Consider the following 19462-nt stretch of genomic DNA (forward strand, 5'->3'; position numbering starts at 1 on the left):
GAATTGTGTTGTCCCTCCCCCCAGGCTTCAGGTCCCCCATTTTTAGTGAAGACAGGCACACACTCACTGGGGGCTGGCACAAACCTTCCCAGGGCTCTCGGGGTTGCAGGTCTCAGTCATGCTATGGATTGTCTCAAACCATCTCCTGAGCTGACTTAATGCACTAAACTGGCAGAGTTGTAGTTTCTGACACTGAAATGTTTCAATGCGACTTTACTGGCTACATAACTGCATGAGAAAAGAACAGCAAACCCACAGGGAAAGGAATAAAATTGGTAGGAAGTGGTAAAACAAATAAAGGCTCGAACTTTATTTGGCTGCCTGATTGTTTTCCATTTTCACTTTTATTTCCCTTGCTGCCCTTTCAAATATCTCTGTGGGGTTCGATACACCACCTGTGGTGGTTTGGAATGCAGGGAGATGGCAAAGGGCTGCCTGTGGGATGGCCACTGATGATCCTCACAGCTTGGTGGGTGAAGGAGGGATGTGGAACAGGCAAAACCCCACAAAGTTGGATCCAGATGCGGGTCCGTGGTTCCTGTTGGACTCTGGAGTTCCAGCCCAGCTATGCTTGCAGATTTGTGACTTTCCCCCTTCTCCTTCCAAAAACAAACCCAGGTCCTGCTCTGGGCACATTCTCACTTCCAGACAGAGAGAAGAACCGCCCTGGGCATCATCTCTCTGCTCCTTCAGCTGCCTCAGAGCCAGGCAGGTTTCCCCAGCCCCGATTTTGACACGGGTGGACAGAGCACATCCACGTGCCAAGGTCACCTCGAGTCACCTCTGCCCACATCTTTATTTCTCCAGCTGCAGGGCCAGCCCCGAATTCCAGGGTGAACACCCCAAATCTCGCAGCGCTGCTGGCACACGGGGATGTGTGATAAGGCTATCACTGCTGGGACAGAAGGGGAGAGCTCAGCCCTGCCCAGGGCCAGCTGGATCAACTCACAGCTCATTTCCAGCTCCTGCAAAACGAGTCTCCCTTCGCTCAGGGGTTTAGGATCGTGGGTTCGTGCTGGTGCTGCCTTGTCCTGGAGGTTTGAGCGGGGTCATTCGGGGCCCTGCCCGCAGAGATGCTCAAAGTGCCGGTGTTGGCAGCGGGAAGGGGCAGGATGGCCTCAAACCGAGTGGCAGCCACTGGAGAAGGGGAATCGCAAAGGACAGGAGTAACTCACGGCTATTCTTTGCATTGTGGGATGAATTGCAGCGGAACGAGCCCCGGGGCTATCCGGGCACTGCAGAGTCCGCTTCCCAGAGCGTCAGTGAACATTCCAGAGGGACGGAAACAGCTTCAGCTCCATGATTTTAACCAGGGGGGTTTAACACAGGGATTACCCATCCCTGGATATATCCCAGATCAGTTTGGGCTGAGGCTCTGAGCAATTTGATGGATTGAACGTGTCCCTGCTCTTTGCAGGGTGTTGGAATAAATGACCTTTAAAGCCATTCCATGATTTCACGGTTTTATTCCCATGCAATGCTTAGCAGAAATTCCCACTGCCAAACATTATAATTTACTCCAATCCGATGCCGCTGACAGCTTCTCCAAGGGTATTAAAAGAGGATGGAGGGCAGCTGGTGAGTCCTGTGGAAACAAAACAGTGGAAAACAGGAACCTTTGGAGTCACTTTTCCACGCTGATAGCCAAAATGCACCTGGAGGAGGAGAATGGCTCTGTCCCCTCTCTGTTTGCACATCCAGGATTTTGGGCTCGGCAGGGACAGGAATGGAGGTGCTTAAGGAATGACTGGACCGTAGTACCATGGCTGGACTCGATGACCTGACTGATTCTCGAATTAAATGGGGAGAATCGAGCTGGGCAGCGCCCACAACCAACCCGCGGGACGTGGGAGCGCTTTGGGCTGTCCCCTCGCTCGCTCCATGGCCGGGGAACCCAGGGAAGGAGGGGGAGCGCTTCCCAAATTCCCCCTTCGGGACCGCGGGGAGCGCCCGGCCCCGCTCGGCACCGGGGGCGTGGCCTAGAGGGAAGAGGCGTGGTCACGGCTCGGGGGCGTGGCCTGCCGGAAAGGGGGCGGTGCCGCGGCGCTCCGGCCCCGCCAGCAGGTGTCGCCCTCCCGGCGGACACACACAAGATGGCGGCGGCGGCGGCGGAGGGCGGCGGCGGCGGCGGGGGGAGTCTCTGACGGCGCCGCCATGTTGGTGAGGGCAATAACGGCGCCCGTGCTGCGCCGGTGGTGCCGGGGCCGGCGGGGCGCGGCCGCCGCCTGTTTCCCGCTGGACAGGGCGCTGCTGGGCGTGCGGGGCGCCGAGGCCGCCGTGTTCCTGCAGGGGCTGCTCACCAATGACGTCACGCAGCTGGTGGCGGCGGGCGACTCCCCTCCCGCTCTCTACGCGCACGCGCTGAACGTGCAGGGCCGCTGCCTGTATGACGTCATCCTGTACAGGTGAGACCAAGCGGCGCGGCCGCGGCGGGGGGGAGCTGGGAGAGACCATTAGGGGATGGCGGGGGGGTGGCTCCTGTCACTGCCGTGTGACATTTCCGGCTTAAATTTCTACATTAATGTGCCAAAAAAGCGCTTCCAAAAAAGCTCTGTGGATCAGCGCAGCAGAGAATTGTGGTGGCCGTAATATTCCCACGCGTGGATATTGCCTCTGCCTCTCTGCTCTGGAGCCAGGCTGGGAGAGCTGGGGGTGCTCACCTGGAGAAGGGAAGGCTCCTGGGAAAGGTCACGGTCCCTGCCAGGGGGACAAGTGGGATTTTGGGAAGAGATTCTTCCCTGTGAGGATGCTGAGACCCTGGCACAGGGTGCCCAGAGAAGCTGTGGCTGCCCCCTGGATCCCTGGACGTGTCCAAGGCCAGGCTGGATGGGGTTTGGAGCAGCCTGGAATAGTGGAAGGTGTCCCTGCCCATGGCAGGGGTAGAATAAAATGAGCCTTAAGGTCCCATCCAACCCAGATCAATTCTGGGATTCTGTGACAATGGAAGGCACAGCTGAATAGAGCTTTTCCCCCAGCAGAAATTCCCTTCACTGTAGGTAAGGATCAAGACTTCCACATGGCCACATTCCTGTTTCTGCCCCTGGCAGAAGTGAGGGCTGTGTTTGCTAAGAAAGAGTACAGCAGGTGGCTGAAACAATTCAGGTATTTCACTGTGAGGACCTGGGTGTTGCTCCCTGTGTGCCACAGAAACTCCCCAGATTTCTGGATTTGCACCAAGATCCAAATAAAAATCCCATCTTTGGCTCCTGCTGCCGTGGGTGTTTATTTTGCTGACCTTGGGGGTGTGACTTTCTTTAGGCTGCACGGGAGCACAGCAGAGGAGCCTCACATCCTGCTGGAGTGCGACAGCAGCGTGCTGGATTCCATCCAGAAACACCTGAAACTCTACAAGATCCGCAGGAAAGTCACCATCACCCCCTGCCCTGACCTCTCCCTGTGGGCTGTCATCCCCGGGGAGCAGCCTGGGGATGCCAGCTCCCTCCCAAAATCTGCAGACCCGGCTCTGCTCTTAACTCCTGACCCCAGGGCAGAAGTCATGGGCTGGAGACTGATTGCAAAGAAAGGAGCAAATCTGTCAGAGATTATCCCTGGGAGCCAAATTGGAGACGTTCAGGACTACCACAGGCACAGGTATAAACAAGGTAAAGCCAAGCCCTGTTTTGCACTATGGGTTTTGGGAGTCCACATGCTGATATAAGGCAGGAATAAGTTATAAACCCTTCATTCTTATTTTTAAATGCATTTAATTTGTTAATGATACATGTATTAATTGCTACTTTGAGTATTAAAGTGACCTGGTGGTTCTAATTCTGTCTGGTGGCCATATTTGGGTATAATTTTCTCTTACTCAGATTATGGGAAGAGGTCAGGAATGCTAAAAGAAAGCCAGGATTATTAATTTTCTTAGAGAGAAGCTTCTGTGATTTGAGTAATTTTGATTACTCAAGCCCAGGTGCTTGGCTTGTTGCTGAGGAAGGAAAAGGAAACACCCAGACTCTGTTTCCTAAAACATTTGTGGCTGGATTTGTTGAGCTAACTCCAAGGCCAAGGAGACTGGACAGGGTTCTGAGTCCTGGGAGCCCCTTTGATTTTAGTGTGCTCATGTTGCTAAAGGATTAAATGAGTTGGCAGAGGGAAAGGTGATGGTGCTGTGCTAAAACTGGGATCCATTTGTGTTGGGAGATGAAAATTTGACAGGAAGGTCTCACAGATATGTATGTATAACAGAAAGATCTTTGAATGTAGAATCTGAAGAAGGAATAGAAATGATAGCAAGTTTTGATATAGAAGAATTGCTAAGCCAGTCTTACTGGATAATGAAGAAGTCAAAGGGTAAAATGAGTTGGAAAGGGGTTTTATGGCTCAAAGCAAAGATAAATCCACCTCAAACAAAAGATGTTTTTACCAAGCAAAAAACAAAGATGTTTTTACCAAGCAAAAAGATTTTCATAGGCAAACAAAAATGCCAAGGTTACAAGTAGAAAGAAAGATCTCAAAATTTTCCACTGCAAGAAAACTGAAAAACAACTTCTAGCTTAAACTGTAACATACTAACTATTTGTGATTGGAGAAGAGTAACGTGGATATGGTAATGCCAGTAGTTAGGATAGGCTATAGGTAATAGTAAAGGTGTTGATTGGTTGTCATGTTTTAAGATGCTCTACAATGAAAAGTCTATAATGCACTGTAACCAGAACTAGAGTTGGCTTCACACAAATCTACAGCTGATGCTGACTGCTGTGGGCTGGGCTCTTGTCACCCACAACCCGTGAATTGCTGTATGATCTGGATGCAATAAACAGCATTTTAAATAATAAATAAATTGCTGTATCATTTGGATACAATAAACAGCATTTTAAAGAGCCAGCCTGGAGCCCCACATCCCTTGTTTCAGCTCTTACACTTTAGGATGAGTCAGAGCACAAGTCTGACCAGGAGGAGCATTTACCTGCCGGCTTTGTTCTTGCCCTAGGCATTCCCGAAGGGGTGAAAGATCTCCCCCCTGGAGTCGCCCTCCCTCTGGAATCCAACCTGGCCTTCATGAACGGCATCAGCTTCACCAAGGGCTGCTACATCGGGCAGGAGCTGACGGCCAGGACCCACCACATGGGCGTGATCCGCAAGCGGCTGCTGCCCGTCAGCTTCCCGGAGCCCCCGCCCAGCTCCGGCATCCCTGCGGGCTCCGACATCCTCACCGAGTCGGGAAAACGCGCTGGGAAATTCCGTGCTGGCCAAGGAGAGCTCGGGATAGCCCTGCTGAGGCTGGCTCACACCAAAGAGCCCCTCTGCATCCAGCTGGCAGGGGACACAGTGAGGCTCAGAGCCAGCACGCCGCAGTGGTGGCCCAAAGCTGCTGCTAAATAGATGAGGGAGCAGTGTTTGCCTTAGGGAGAGGCTGGGTTGTGTGGGGGATTTGGGAACGCTGCTGTTTGTTTGGGGTTTTGCAGGATTCCTCAAGTCGGGACTAAAAAGTAGGAACCCAAAGCTGTGGCAGATCACTGGGTTGGATCTTCCACTGAGTGCCCTGGAGAGACAAATCCAGGGAATTGCACCTTTTTCCTCACTTTTTTAGGGGTGCCATGAGTTGTTGGGTCGGTCCCTGTGTGTTTAGGGGGTGTCCTGTGTTGCTGGGTTGGGCTCTGGATGGATCTCCAGGCTGACACTTACTCCCTCAGACTGTGCTTCGTGTGTGCATCTGGAGTTTCCCTGTTCCATGCACTCATTTTTTCAGTTCACAATAACCATTCTGTTATATTATCATTTTATTCTTTTTTTTTTTTTTTTTTTTTTTTTGAGTGAAGATCATGCTGCTCTTATTAAGATGTATTCTCAGGCTGAAGTTTTTTGCTGCAAATTGCTCCATGCATTGAGCTTCTTAAACTTGCATTTCTGCCATTTCTTCCACCTCTGGAATTGTGTTCAGGAAGAGGAACACCTTGTGCTTCACATGTCAGACTTTGATTTTAACTCATCCCAGATGGGGAAGAAAGGTCTCAAACCTCCTGGTCCTGTCTCCTGCTGAGGTGCCAGTGGAGGGAGCACAGCAGGTTCCTCTCACTCCCATTCCTCAAACCATTTTTTGGGAGAGGAAAGGGATATTTTCAATGCCACATATTTCAGAGCACCTCAATGCTTTGGCATTTCTTTGCTTCATTTTTTTCTGGCTGCCAACGCTCCTCTGCTTCCTCAATTTTTCTTCTTGCTGCAACATATTCCTCTCTTCTTCCAAAGCCAGCCAGCTCTGTGCCTCCTGACCCTGTCAGTCTGCAGTGATTTATAGGAACCCTTTTTATTTTTGTATTGCAATAAATCCATTACACAATGAGAGAACTGCCCAGGTGAGATCCCGTTTTGTCAAAAAAAAAAAAAAAAGAAAAGTTTTTGCATGACTATTTGTAACAGAACCCGTCCAAAATCACATTCTGCCTCTGTTTCAGTGTTACTGTGAAAGGAATTTGTCTGTTAAAAAATGCTTATATTGATTAAAACTTTATGGTTGCTGTCAAATGAGTCTGTGGCATACCTCATGAATTGTTGTCTCTGATTTAAATGTGACTCATCTAAAAGAGAAAATGCTTTTTTTTGGATTGGTGTGAAGACCTACAACAGAAGAAATGCATTTCCGGGTTGTTTGCTGACAAAACTATGCCTTGGAGTGTTGGTCAGGTGTGGGATTGGTAACAGATTCTTTCTGCTGGGAAAATAAATGAAACTGGAACCTCCAGATGCCACAAAGGCGAGGCTGTGCTGCCCAGCTCAGCCTGAAGCAGCTTTTCCTCTCTGCCACCCATTGTGCAAAGCCTGCTCAGAATGGTTTTATTGTGCTGGGCTGAGCAGAGCCTGAACAAACACTAAATAAACTCCTCTGTTTGGAGAAGCCCTGATGCTTTTCTGCCTCAGACACACATTTCTTTTGTTTTCACAGTGTTTGAAAGGCTTTTGTTGCTGCCAGCAGCTGCAGGTGACACAGGGTTAGACAGGAGAAGGTGGTGCTGGAATGAAGAGGTGTTTGATGGTTTCTGGGGGAAAAAAAAAAAAATCAGGTAGAAATGGAGTGGAGCAGCTCCAATCCAGGTTATCCTTAATTTTTTAAAATCTCCCTCACAGCCTGCTCCAACATTAATGATTTTAGCCTGGTGACTTTGGGGTTAGAGGGTACAAAAGTTGATTGTGCAGGGATTTGGCCTCTCTGAGAGCCATGGAATTATTAAGGCTGGGAAAAAACCTCTTGGATCATCATTAACAGCACTTCCACCACTAATCCATGTCCCCAAGTGCCACATCCACTCATTTTTTGGACATTTCCAGGGATGGTGACTCCACCACTTCCCTTGGCAGCCTGGTCAGGGCTTGACCTTTCCAGTGAGGAAATTTTTCCTGAGCCCCAGCAAGGTGCACAAGGGGTGCCCTGCTCCCATTCCAGCCTCAATCCAAACAGCTGGAAAATCTGGGGCCCTTCCTGATCCCCCTTTTTAATGTGTTTTTTATGCTGCAGCTTCCTCTGCCTCAGTGATGCTTTCTGAGAGAAAAGAGTGAAGTAAACACCTGAAATAATCTGAAATCCCAATGGGGTAAGACAGGAGTCACTGGCAAAGATTTCAGAGAGGAATTGAAATGGTTGCTTTCAGGAAAAAGAAATTTTCCTCTTTTTTTCTGCCTTTAATTTAATTTTTTTTTTTTAAGTTTTCTAGGAGCGCAGTGCTTGTCTTCATTGTTACATTTTTTACCTTCTCTGTCATAATAAAATGCCAAAAAAAAAAAAAAAAGTCTTGCTGTGGTGAGGAGTCCAGAAAAATGACTGCTTATACTTCAGTCTATTTTATATAAATATAAGTACAAATAGAAATATATATAATATCACACATATATATATATTTTTTTTTTCTTTTTCTGCTACAAGTTATTAAAATCACTGCAATTCCCTATTCAAAACATAATTACTCATAGGAATTCACATTGCTGTGGCCAGGTTTTGGGTGAGATCTTCACTCTGCATTACTTTAAAAAGCCCTCACCAATATTTGTAGTATTTGTATATTTGTAATATCAATATTTTGAGTGGGTTTTGCTGCTGCTGAGACAGTGCTGAACCAAATCCAGAGCCACAAATAGAATTTATTCCTCATGGTGCTGCTTTTCCAGGAGATTCAATTTCTCCAGGGTTTTTAGGGCTGGAAAATTTGGCAGCTTTCATCCCCTTTTCCCAAAAATTCCTGCTGAAACCTCTCTCTGCGTGGGCATTGTGCCATTTTGAAGGTTATTTTGAGAGGAGGATGTAGCTCCTACTACTTCTAATTATTTAATATTTTTGGGAGCACAGTTTCTGCTGGATAGAAATAAAGATAAATGCTACATTTTGGGTTTAAATCCTTTTTTTTTTCAACCCTTTCCCTGTGTGGTATTTGGTATTTTGCTTTTTTAGACTGTGAATCCTTCAAGGAAAAAGTCTTGGTGGATTTTTGTTTTTTTTTTGTTTTGTTTTGTTTTGTTTTGTTTTGGCTTTTTTTTTTTTTTTTGGGTTTGTTTTGGTTTTTTTGTTTTTTGGTTTTTGTTTTTTTTTTTTTTTTGGTTTTTTTTTTTTTTTTTTTGTGGTTTTTTTTGTTGTTTTTTTTTTTTTTCTGTAACTCATCTTTCTTGAGCCAGCAGAAATAATTTCTGCCTAAAGTGTTTTTTGTGGATTTATGTCTGGATTTCCTCTTTCCCTCTGTCCATCCAGGCCAAATTAATGTGGAATTCTTGTGTCTCCTCTTACCATTAAAATCAGAGTTTGTACTTCAGAGCTCTGCTGCCACAAAACAACTCAGGAAATATTTGGGCTTTCTCTGTTTTCCTTCATCCCTGCTTGAGATTTTTGATCTTTGGGGTTTGGGTGGGAGTGGAAATGAATATAAAAGCTTATTTTTCAGTTTAATATATTATATATAATAACAATATGTATATATTTATGATATATACATATATAAATTTTATATATATCTAATTATATATACAGATGAAATATATAAATAAATAAATAAATATGTGTATATATATATTTTATTCTCCAGTTGTGCTGACTTCAGGCAGCTGGGAGGAACTGGAAGGTGTTCTGGGAATGTCATTGGAAATTTTGGGACAGAAACCAGATGGGGAACAGCAACACAAGAAACAAAAGTTGTGTTTTTAGGGAGAGCTGACCTCATTTCCTACTTATTGCTGTGTCAGAAAAGCTGCAAGGAATAAACCAAATATTTGGGGAAGATTGTGTGTCACTCACATTCAGTTTTATTCATATTTTGAAGTTTAACTTAAATAAATCTATGTTGAAGGTAGCTTTTGTAAAGTTTTTTTATTTTTTTAATAGTTTTTCTTTTTAGATGTAGTGGGAATTCAGCACTTTCTCTTTTTTCCAGTCTCAAGATAATAAGAAGATAATTCCTGAGTGATGATGGACTCCACTTCCCAGTAACCCAACTAAATTGCATTTTAACTGGGTTTTGTGTCATTTTCTTCAGAAAGATGAAGATGGATCCCTCTACCATTTCCATTGTCTCTGGAGACATTTATTTGCTGAAATTACATTTGTCCTTTTATTTTTTTTTTTTTAGGGCTAAAAATAGAGTGATGTGGTGGGACGATCAGGATTTATAATCTCAGGCAGAGAATTGTGGGAAAACCATGACTTTATTGAGGAAAAAAAAATGTTTAAAAGGTGATAAAATGCAACTGTCACCGAGATAGTTGAAAAAGGGGAAAAGGCAAATCAGCTCAGCATGGAAGAAAGCTTTTTACTTAAAATAAACTTAATTTTTAATTCTTTTACAGGGCTTGATTTCTCCTTTATGATTTCACAGGTGGGATGAGCCAAGTGCTGCTTTCAGTGGGGACACAGGAACAGAAGTGACACCACCAGCAGCACAAAAAAACCCAATTCCAGTGAATTGTTTGAGAGGCCAAACCCCCGGAGATACAAGAGGTGTGAAATAAAATTTATTGTATATTTATATTATAGTATGTATATACTAATATATACCCATATGCTTTTATTATATATATAATTTTATATATGTACATATATAATTAGTGTATATATGCACAAATATATTCTAATAAAAATAGTAATATATATACTTATATATATAAATATATTAAAAAGGTAGATATAAATTAATATATCCACTTATATAGATATACTTTAATTTCTATACTTTATATTTACTTTTATACTGATATTTTTATTTATATATACACTTTCATACATAAATATAGTTTCAATACATATATATACACATATACTTTGATATGCATACTTTTACAATTATATAATTTTATATAGATGTATTTATAATTTTATATATATATGTATTTTTACACATAAGTGTACTTTAAATATGCATATACATATATACACACACTTTTATATATATGCATTTATATAGTTTAAATATATATACACACATACTTTTATACATATATATTTATAGTTATACTTTTATATTTGTAATTTCGTTCATGCATATAGATGTATATATACATATACACATATTTTTATATACATTTATATAGTTTAAATATATATACACACACCTTGATATATATACTTTTATAGTATATATATGTATATTTATATATGTACTTTCACACACACATATAAATACATATATGTACTATAACATATATACTTTTAAAGATATATACATACATTAATATATAAATATAGAATAGTGATCACCTGAGCAGAATTACTGGAAAATCTCTTTGCTAATTGGGGAGGAGCAGCCGCATTTCCCGAACTCCCGGGCGCTGCTGCCCCACCTGGGCAGCGTTTCCCGATTAAAGGCTCAGCCCAGCCCAGCCGCGCCTTGCAGGGATTGCCCAGAAAAACTTTGGGAAGGGGGGGATCCCAAACCCTGGGAAGGGATCCCAAACCCTGGGAAGAGCGGGAGGGGAAGGGATCCTAAACCTTGGGAAGGGCGGGACGAGAAGGGATCCCAAACGCAGGGAACAATGGGGGAAGAAGGGATCCCAAACCCTGGACTAGTAGAGAAGCGTAAGGGATCCCAAAGCCTGGGAACGGCGGGAGGAGAAGGGATCCCAAACCCAGGGAGCAGAAAGGATCTGAAGCCCTGGACCAGTAGGAGAAGAAGGGATCCCAAGCCCTGGACCAGCAGAGGAGCAGAAGGGATCCCAAAGCCCGGGACTGCAATTCCCAGCGTCCCCGCGCATCCTGGCCCTGCGGTGACATCAGAGCCCCATGGCCGGGACTGGCTGGGCAGCGACAGCGGCCAAATGTGAGCTGGGCTCTGTCCCTTCTGTACCCGATCCCTGCTGCCAGGACAGCATTCCCGAGCTCGGGAAGGCAGTGCGGCCAGCACAGCCGGCAGGTGACACCTCGGGGAGGTGACACCGCGGGGACAGGACACCGGCGAGGTCCGGGACTCCGCCCGGCGGGGCCGTTCCCTTAACGCGCCGCTTTCCCGAGGATTCCCCGCTGCTCTCCCGCGGTTTTTTTTCCCTTGCCCCGCGGCTCCAGGGGGGTGGAGGGGACGCTTTTCCATAGCCTGGCAACAGAGCGCGTGTGGCAACCGCGGGCTGAGCGGGGATCCCCCGCCAGGGCACGGACGGGCAGCGGCGACACCGCCGGGGACGCGCTCGGGTCCGGCCGCTCCAACCTCTCCTTCCCCGCTGGACTCGGCCAGGGGCTGGAAAAACAGCCGGGAATGGCCGGTGGGAACACACAGCAGCGCAGGTGGGTCTGGGTGAGAGTTGGGGCTGGCTGCGGGATGAGGTTTGTGCGCCTCCAGGAGGGATGCTCGGGGTGCCCGGAGGATAAATCGGGGTTGTCCGGAGGGATAACTCGGGATGCCCCAAGGATAAATCGGGGTTGTCCGGAGGGATAACTCGGGATGCCCCAAGGATAAATCGGGGTTGTCCGGAGGGATAACTCGGGACGCCCAAAGGATAAGTCGGGGTTGTCCGGAGGGATAAGTCGGGGTTGTCCGGAGGGGTAACTCGGGATGCCCCAAGGGTAGCTCGGGGTTGTCCGGAGGAATAACTCGGGATGCCCCAAGGGTAGCTCGGGGGTGTCCGGAGGGATAACTCGGGATGCCCCAAGGATAGCTCGGGGCTGCCCAAAGGATAATTCAGAGTGTCCAGAGGGATGCCCCAAAGGAGAACTTGGAGGTGCCCAGAGGGATGCTCAGGATGTCCAGAGGGATAAACTCCTAAAGGATAACTCGTGAATGTGCAGAGGGATGCTCAGGGTGCCCGGAGGGATAATTTGGGATGCCCAAAGGATAACTCAGGTTGTCTGGAGGGGATGCTGGTGGTTTGAACAGCTGGACACCCACCCAGGACAGTGGTTTCTGTGCTGTAACATTGCTGAGGTTGTTGTAGTTTAAAGTGTGGCGAGTTACTTTCCCAATAGTGTTCAGTGATTTCTCAGTGCTTCTGAGTGATTCTTTGATTTAAGTGCCTGATAAAACCCATCTTTATCCAAATTAGTGTCTCGTGGTGCTGAGCACCAGGGTCTCTTAGCAGGAGACTTTAAAAGTCTTTCCCAAAGTGAGTGGGGAAACTTGGGAATGCGTGCTGTCATCTCTCTCCTGAGAGGTATAGTAACTTCACAACCAGCTAATTAAAACATTAAAAACTCGTCTGTTTCTCTTTAGAAACAGTTCAGGTATTTGAAGGGGCATTGTGACAGTGTTTTGCTCAAATCTGTCATCCTGAGGACACCTAATTATCTAATTAGTACTATAATTTCACAAAGTGAGGAGGAAGTCAAGTTGGAAAAGTGGCTTTCTATCTAATTTGAGTAGTCTAATGAAATTAAGACACAAACTTTCATATATATATATATAATATCTAGTGTGTCCTGATCCTTGTGCAACTGATTAAAAAAGCTCTCTTTATTTGTTCACATGTTTTTATAACTTCAGTAAGTGTAGGTTTTCCCCACTCAGCAATGGATAATTTCAGCATTTTTGGATTTGGGAAGAGTTTGATTTAGTGGAATTTAAACTGTCCTGTATAGGTCAGGATGAATTGGGAGAAACATTTTGTGACTCCAGCTAGGATTTTATATTCCTGAACAAAAAGTTTTCTATTAGTACCAATAATCCTGTTTTACAGCACAGGGCATCATCTACAAATCAGGCCCTTGAGGTGCCTTTGGATTATTTGATTTCAGAGTGAGTGGAAGTCCAGTAAAAACTCGTTACCTGTTTGTTTAATATTCCCTTGTGTTTCCCGGGACTACCAGGAGATAATGGAGTGTGACACGTGACAGGAATTGGAAGTGAAGCTGAATTACATTCCCTTACGTTTTCATGGAGCCTGCACAAAAAAAAAAAAAAAAAAAAAGCAGCTTCAGAGTAAAGGTTTCAGTCATTTTTGCACCCAAAATACTTAGGAATAGTGGGACTGGAGTGTTCAGAGTACTTGTGGCTTTGGACAACAGTTAAGAGTGTGTAGAGCTATAAAATCTATCATTAAAAACAGTATTAGTAATTTTTTTAGATAGTTAACATGAATGGCAGAGCAGGGCTTTGTTTCTAAACTGTCTGCTGGTAAATTCTTTTTTTTTTTTTTTAATCAATAATTTCAGTCAGTGGAGAGGTTATGAATTAGAAGCTTTAATATAAATGTTGCAGAAATGTTCTGTGTGTTTGGGTGGGGAAGAGGTACCTGACAAAAATATCACTGCCTTGTTTCAAGGATGGAATTGAGTGGGTTGGAATCTCTTATCCCTAAAAACTTTCTGCCATGTAGCTCTGTAAATCAGATAGGCCTTAATATAAAATAAGTCCAAAATAAGATGTGTTAGAGAGAAATGTGGGTCTTCAAATTTGACACCTGATTCTGGAACTTGTAATGTAGGAGGAAGTTTTGAAGCCTTCCCCATTATCTCCCTGGAATACCGAGGTGATGTTTGAAATCCTCTTTTTTTTATTTACCAGTAGTGCAAGAAGCATCTGTTTGTGGCAGCTACAGAAAGTGAGCACAGAAAATCCATTTATTCTGGAGTAGGCTGGAGCACAGGGGCAGCACTGTTTTGAGCACCTTTGTAAATTTTAACCTTCCCTTGGACTCTTGCATAGGTTGTGAAGCCCAAATGCAGAACCTGCAATGGTTTGGGAGTTTCCTGTGATTTCAGGTAGTTCCTGTTTAGAGAGGTCAATGGGTTTTTGTTTGGGCTTCAGGATATCTGTGAGTGCTTTGTGAAATCCACTTGTAAAGTTGCAGATAGATGGGTTGTGGCACAGAGGTAATGATTAGCCACAGCAAGAATGTGTATGGTTAGGGGTGCTTTGACAGAAAAACAGCTGATAAAAGGTTGGTGTGGTAGGATCCCATTTCTGGTAGCAAAATCCAGGCTGGACATCAGCCAAATCCTTGGTGCTGCAGGTTGGGGGAGATGAGCCACGGTGGGATGTGGGTATGACCTGACATCATCTCCTCCTTTAGCACAGGAGCAGCTGCTTTGTCAAGTTTTGAGAATTTACCATAACTGCTGCAGAATTTATCTTAATTTATCTTAATCATAAAATATCTTAATTTATCTTAATTACGATCAATTTAGCTTGATCATAAAAAGTTCGGATTTTTTTTTTCATGAAAATCTGAACTTCACTCAGTCAGAGCTTTGTGGCAGTGAAGGTGAAGCCTTGGGTTTGTGCAGGGCATTAATTCTCTCACCTGGGACATTGTCCTGCTGTGTCCTGCCAAGTGTCCCACGTGTGGCAGGGGACAGCCACAGCTGGACACTGCCTGTGTCAGGGAGGCTGGGCTGCAATGGGTCAGAGTGGACAGGGAAGGATTTTTGGAATCAGAGCATTCTGCCTGGAGAGCTCTTGGGAACATGGACTTGTTCGGGTTGGGAAAGGTTTGGCTCATTGACATCACCCTGTCCCCAAGTGCCACATTCAGCCTTTTGAACGCTGGTGATGCCACCAGTGATGATGGTGGTGGATTCCACCACTCCCCTGCCATCCTGCTCCAAAGCCTGACCCCCCTTTCAGGCGAGAAATTTTCCATAATTCCCACCCTGAGCCTCCCCTGCCCCAGCCTGAGCTGTTCCCTCTCCTCCTGTCCCTGTTCCCAGATCCCAAATCCCCCCGGCTGTCCCCTCCTGTCAGGGAGTTGTGCAGAGCCAGAAGTTCCCCCTGAGCCTCCTTTTCTCCAGCTGAGCCCCTTTCCCAGTCCCCCCAGGAATTCTGCAGCCCCTTCCCAGCTCTGTTCCCTGGCAGGATGGGCTTCCCCATCTTGCCTTGGGATAAAGTGAGTGGGGGGAGCTAGAAATGAATTTTATGTATAAATACAGCTTTGACAGACCTGGTAACTGCATTTTTGGGGTTTTTAAATTGCTTTGCAACAGGAGAAGTTGGTCCTTAGGAGTGTGATTGCTGCCTGTGCAATGCTGCACACTCCAGGGGAGAGGAGCTGGGTGCTGCCAACAAGGACATGGTCCAAGTGCCACCCTGGGCATTGCCACCCACAGGTGAGTCCAAGACTGAATTTCTGCAGGGAAGCAGAAATAAAAACTTGGGTGAGGCATTTGTTTTATTGTTTTTTTATAAAAAAAACCCCCTCAGCACCTGGAGGGAATGTTGCATCCCAGATGGAGCAGCTTTCCCTGGTTGTGTCAGGGCTGATCCTCTGGTCATGGACATCCAGCAGATCCTCCCATGCTCTTCTTGTCTTTGTGAGACTCACCACAAAATCCTGAAGAACAACTGCTGGAGGTTACCATGGACAAAAAAAAAACAAACAAAAAAACCACCAAAACCAAAAAACAAACAAAACAAACAAAAAAAAAAAAAAAAAAAAAAAAAACAAAAACAAAAAAACCAAAAACTTGTTAGTATGAAATTTAACACCAGTTATTATGGAAACTTGTGTTAAAACAAAATAAACAAATGGCCTGTGAGCCTGTGGATATTCTTAATTGTAACTGGGCAACACAATCCATATCTTTAAAAAAAATCACCTTTTAAGGTGGGCTTTGCGTGGGAATAAATAAATAAAACAATAAATAATAATTAATAGACTAAATTTACGAGGTGCTTGTTCAAGTGCTTTTGACCCAGCTAGAAGGGTTTTGGCAAACTTGGGCCTTTTTCCTCAGGGGGAAAAAAGTTTCTTGGTTCTTTTGCTGCTGAAAAGGAACATTTCCTTTTGCTGCTGTGACAAATCTTTTTGATGATGCGAGCTCAGGATTTAGAGGGAAGTCTTCAGTAATCTGCTATTTTTATGGTTTTATCCCTGATATTAAGAGGCCTGGATAACTGACCTGTATTTCATTAATATTTTCTCCCCTGAATTATTTTTTTTTTTTTTTTTACATCTCCTTGTTGCCTGTTTACATCTGCTGGTTCATTTCCTGAGAAACCCAAAAAAGCAATTTAGAGATTTGTTTGTTTTTCTTTTTTTATAACTTTTATTTTTTTACCCAGTGGTTTCAGAGAATCCCTGGCAGTGCACCTTGAATGAATCAGTCAGTCCCAGTGTGCTCCAGATTAAGATATCCATAGGCAGGAGTTATTAAACATCTTTAAAAACCCCAAAACAATGCTTTTTTTTGGTGTTTACTTTATCCTGCCAAGAAACAAAACCCAAGAAATAAACAGGAAATGTTTATCCTGCTGAGAAACCAGAGTGGGATCCCCTCAGTGTGGATGTGATAATGCTGCAGTGCTGTTGTTTACTGTTGCTATCAGGGATGTTCCTGCAGTGCTCTGGAGCAGGGAAACCCTGCAGCTTTAGGATAACTGGCTGTAAAAAGGCTTTTTGGTGAATTTTAATGCTTTTTTTGGAAAATCAAGAACTCTGTCAGGTGGGGACTTTTTCAGTGAAAGCAGTTTGTTCTGATTGTACAGTGAAGCAATATTTAGCTGCGATTGTTATTTTTCAGTTTATAAAATGTCTTTTCAGAGTACTCTTAATCTGATATGAGCCAGCAGCTCTTCTCACCTCTAAAGAGGAAGAAATCCTTCCTAAAGGGTGGGGAGGCCCTGGCACAGATTCCCAGAGAAGCTGTGGCTGCCCCTGGATCCCTGGAAGTGTCCAAGGCCAGGTTGGATGAAGCTTGGAGCAGCCTGGGATGGTGGAAGTTGCAGATCCTTTCCCCAAACCCAAATCATTCTGTTTTAATCCCCTAAATGTTCATAATCCTGGAATAATTTAGGGATTCTCCGTGAAAATTCCTAAAACTCCTTCCAGGCTGCCTGGGGTGCTGTGCCAGCAGCTCCTGACATTTCAGAATAACAGCACCAAGTCTTGAACTGCTTCCAGTGCTTTGCTGGAAAACACAGGGAACAAAACACTTCCAGTAATGAGGAATAACGTGGGAGTGTCGTGCTGTGTGCCCGGTGCTGGGGGATCCTGGCAGGGAGAGGATTTTCCCAAGGTGCAGCTCTCCGTTTCCAGCTGCTCATCTTGGGCAGGCAGAAGCCTCCGTGTGGAAAATGTCCTGGACACATCTTTCAAATCTTACAGATCACAAAATCCTAGAATATTTTTGGTTTGGAAGGGACCTTAAAAATGATCTTTTCCACCCCTTCCACTATCCCAGGTTGCTTGGACACTTCCAGGGATGTGACAGCCACAGCTTCTCCTGGAATCTGTGCCAGGGCCTCCCCACCCTGACAGGGAAATTCTTCCCTTAATATCTGATCTAAATCTCTCCTTCTATGTCACAACAATATCAATGTCTAATAGCTTTGATGCTATTTCATTTAATATATATTAATACATGAAATACTATCATTTTACTGGTGAAGTTGTGTGTTTCTCCTCAAAAGAAACTTTGGAAGAGAATCTAAGTGCAAAGAACTGCCTGAGGCTTTTACCAAAACCATTCACTATTTCCAAATTTTTTGCCTGCTCCTTCACTGTTTGAATGAAAAAATTAGTCAAAATGACCTGTCAGGCCTTTAGATGCATTTTTTATTGTTGTTTCTGAAGGTAATTTATTAAGACCAGTGGCTTTCCCAGGATTTGCATGGGAATAAAGTAAAAGCCCTCCTGAAGACTGTAGGAGTTATAAATTGGGGTTTTTTTTCCCTCCTTTATTTTAAATGCAGCATTTAATTCATTTTGAACTTTAAGATTCTGAGTGATTCCATCCTTTATTTTTTTTTTTCCCCCCTGCAATTTGTTAGTAGTTCCTATGTAAACCCCAGAGGAGAATTTGTGTTTGACTGGGTGGAAGGACAAGCTCCAGTGTTTTGGAAGCACTGAGCCTTATCTAGGGTACATGAAGTCCCTTTTCTCCTGGGCTTTAGCCACATTGTCCTGCACAGCTCACATCAGCAGTGATTAATGGCTCTGAAAATAAACCATCAATCCGTTTGTTACAGATCCTATTTTTAATCTGTGCACAAGTATTTTATCCTCTGGCCAAGGAGCAGGAATTTCTGTGTCTGCTGCTCCCTGGTAGCCCAGTCAGGACCTAAATCCTTGTGGAATTTTGGCCTGGCTGGATCCTAAGGGATGCCTGTGTTTGTTCAGGAGTCCTTTGGAGCAGAAAGTGAGGGTCAGAATGGACCTGTGTGAGCTCTCCTTGTGCCTCATTTCATGGCACAATACTGACAGGGTGTTTATATGGAATTTTACAGGGTGTTTGTGTGGCCCCCACGGGGTCCCTGTTACTTAATAGGGAGTGGTTTTGATGTGCAAAATCAGTTTATAGCCAGTGATAAACTATCAGTGTAAACTTATTTTTTTATTTAATTTTAAAACATTCACTGCAGGGTTGTTCTGTCTTGCTCTTGGTAGGAACACACCTGACCAGAAAATATTTCTGTCCCATCTTTTCAGAAAATACCCAGGAAGGGAGATCTGAGTCTGTGACAGCTTTCACTAGGCCAGGGATTAATAGTGAGGAAGATAAATTAAATTCAGAGAATTCCAGGTTGGAAGAGGCCTCAAGTATCTGCTCCAGTCTTTCTTGGCATAAATAATAAATAAATAATATAAATAATGAATAAATACCTTATTTGTAATATTCCTTTCTGCAGCAATACTTGGATTACTTTTCTTACCCACGTTTTGCTCCGTGGAGTTTCCAGATGTCCCTCCCTTCTTCCCACGGGCTCTTCACTGGAATATTTTGTTTTTCTGGAGGTGTAACAGGGGGGTGATGGCTCTTGTTTTCCAGAGGGGATGTGTTTTCCTGGGACAGGTGCATTCCCAGTCTCAGAGAGCAGGAGGTTCTGAGCTCTGAACGTGCCAACACCTAAAATGTGAAACCTGTGGAGAATTCCTATGACTGTGCAGTAAGTCAATTCTGTTACTTGCATATTTCTTTTTAGGAAGACAGATTTGGGTTAATTTAAGGCAAGGGAGGGAATGTGATTTAGATTTAATCCTTTTGTTGTGGCTATATGGCACATTGCTGTGAAAATGAAATAAATGAAAACTTCATTTAGTTCAGGAAATAAAAGCAAAGCTTTGCTGCCTTTACTGTTCTCTAGATGAACATCTAATATTATTTTTTTTTCTCTATTCAATGCAGGTA

General features: G+C 44.5%; 1 protein-coding gene and 1 long non-coding RNA gene across 3 annotated transcripts; one reads left to right on the forward strand and one right to left on the reverse strand.

Moving 5' to 3' along the window:
- Positions 1–308: 308 nt before the first annotated feature.
- On the reverse strand, positions 309–1981 carry LOC148225048 (uncharacterized). The gene is made up of 2 exons (XR_015808440.1): positions 1656–1981; positions 309–1585 (listed from the first exon to the last, which is right to left on the reverse strand). It is a non-coding gene; the product is annotated as an uncharacterized LOC148225048 (long non-coding RNA).
- Positions 1982–2061: 80 nt separating this feature from the next.
- On the forward strand, positions 2062–6468 carry IBA57 (iron-sulfur cluster assembly factor IBA57). Of its 2 annotated transcripts, none has more exons than XM_014873753.2 (3): positions 2062–2405; positions 3259–3602; positions 4934–6468. In XM_014873753.2, exons 1-3 carry the CDS (start codon positions 2155–2157, stop codon positions 5323–5325), a joined length of 987 nt encoding a protein of 328 aa, XP_014729239.1. In that variant the 5' UTR covers positions 2062–2154; the 3' UTR covers positions 5326–6468. The 2 variants fall into 2 exon arrangements, with proteins under 2 accessions (XP_014729239.1, XP_088034884.1); XM_088178758.1 differs by having other exon boundaries at positions 2063–2405; positions 3259–3591.
- Positions 6469–19462: the final 12994 nt, after the last annotated feature.

This window comes from Sturnus vulgaris, chromosome 1 (assembly GCF_052056855.1).
Source record: "Sturnus vulgaris isolate bStuVul1 chromosome 1, bStuVul1.hap1, whole genome shotgun sequence".
NCBI classification, from domain to species: domain Eukaryota; kingdom Metazoa; phylum Chordata; class Aves; order Passeriformes; family Sturnidae; genus Sturnus; species Sturnus vulgaris.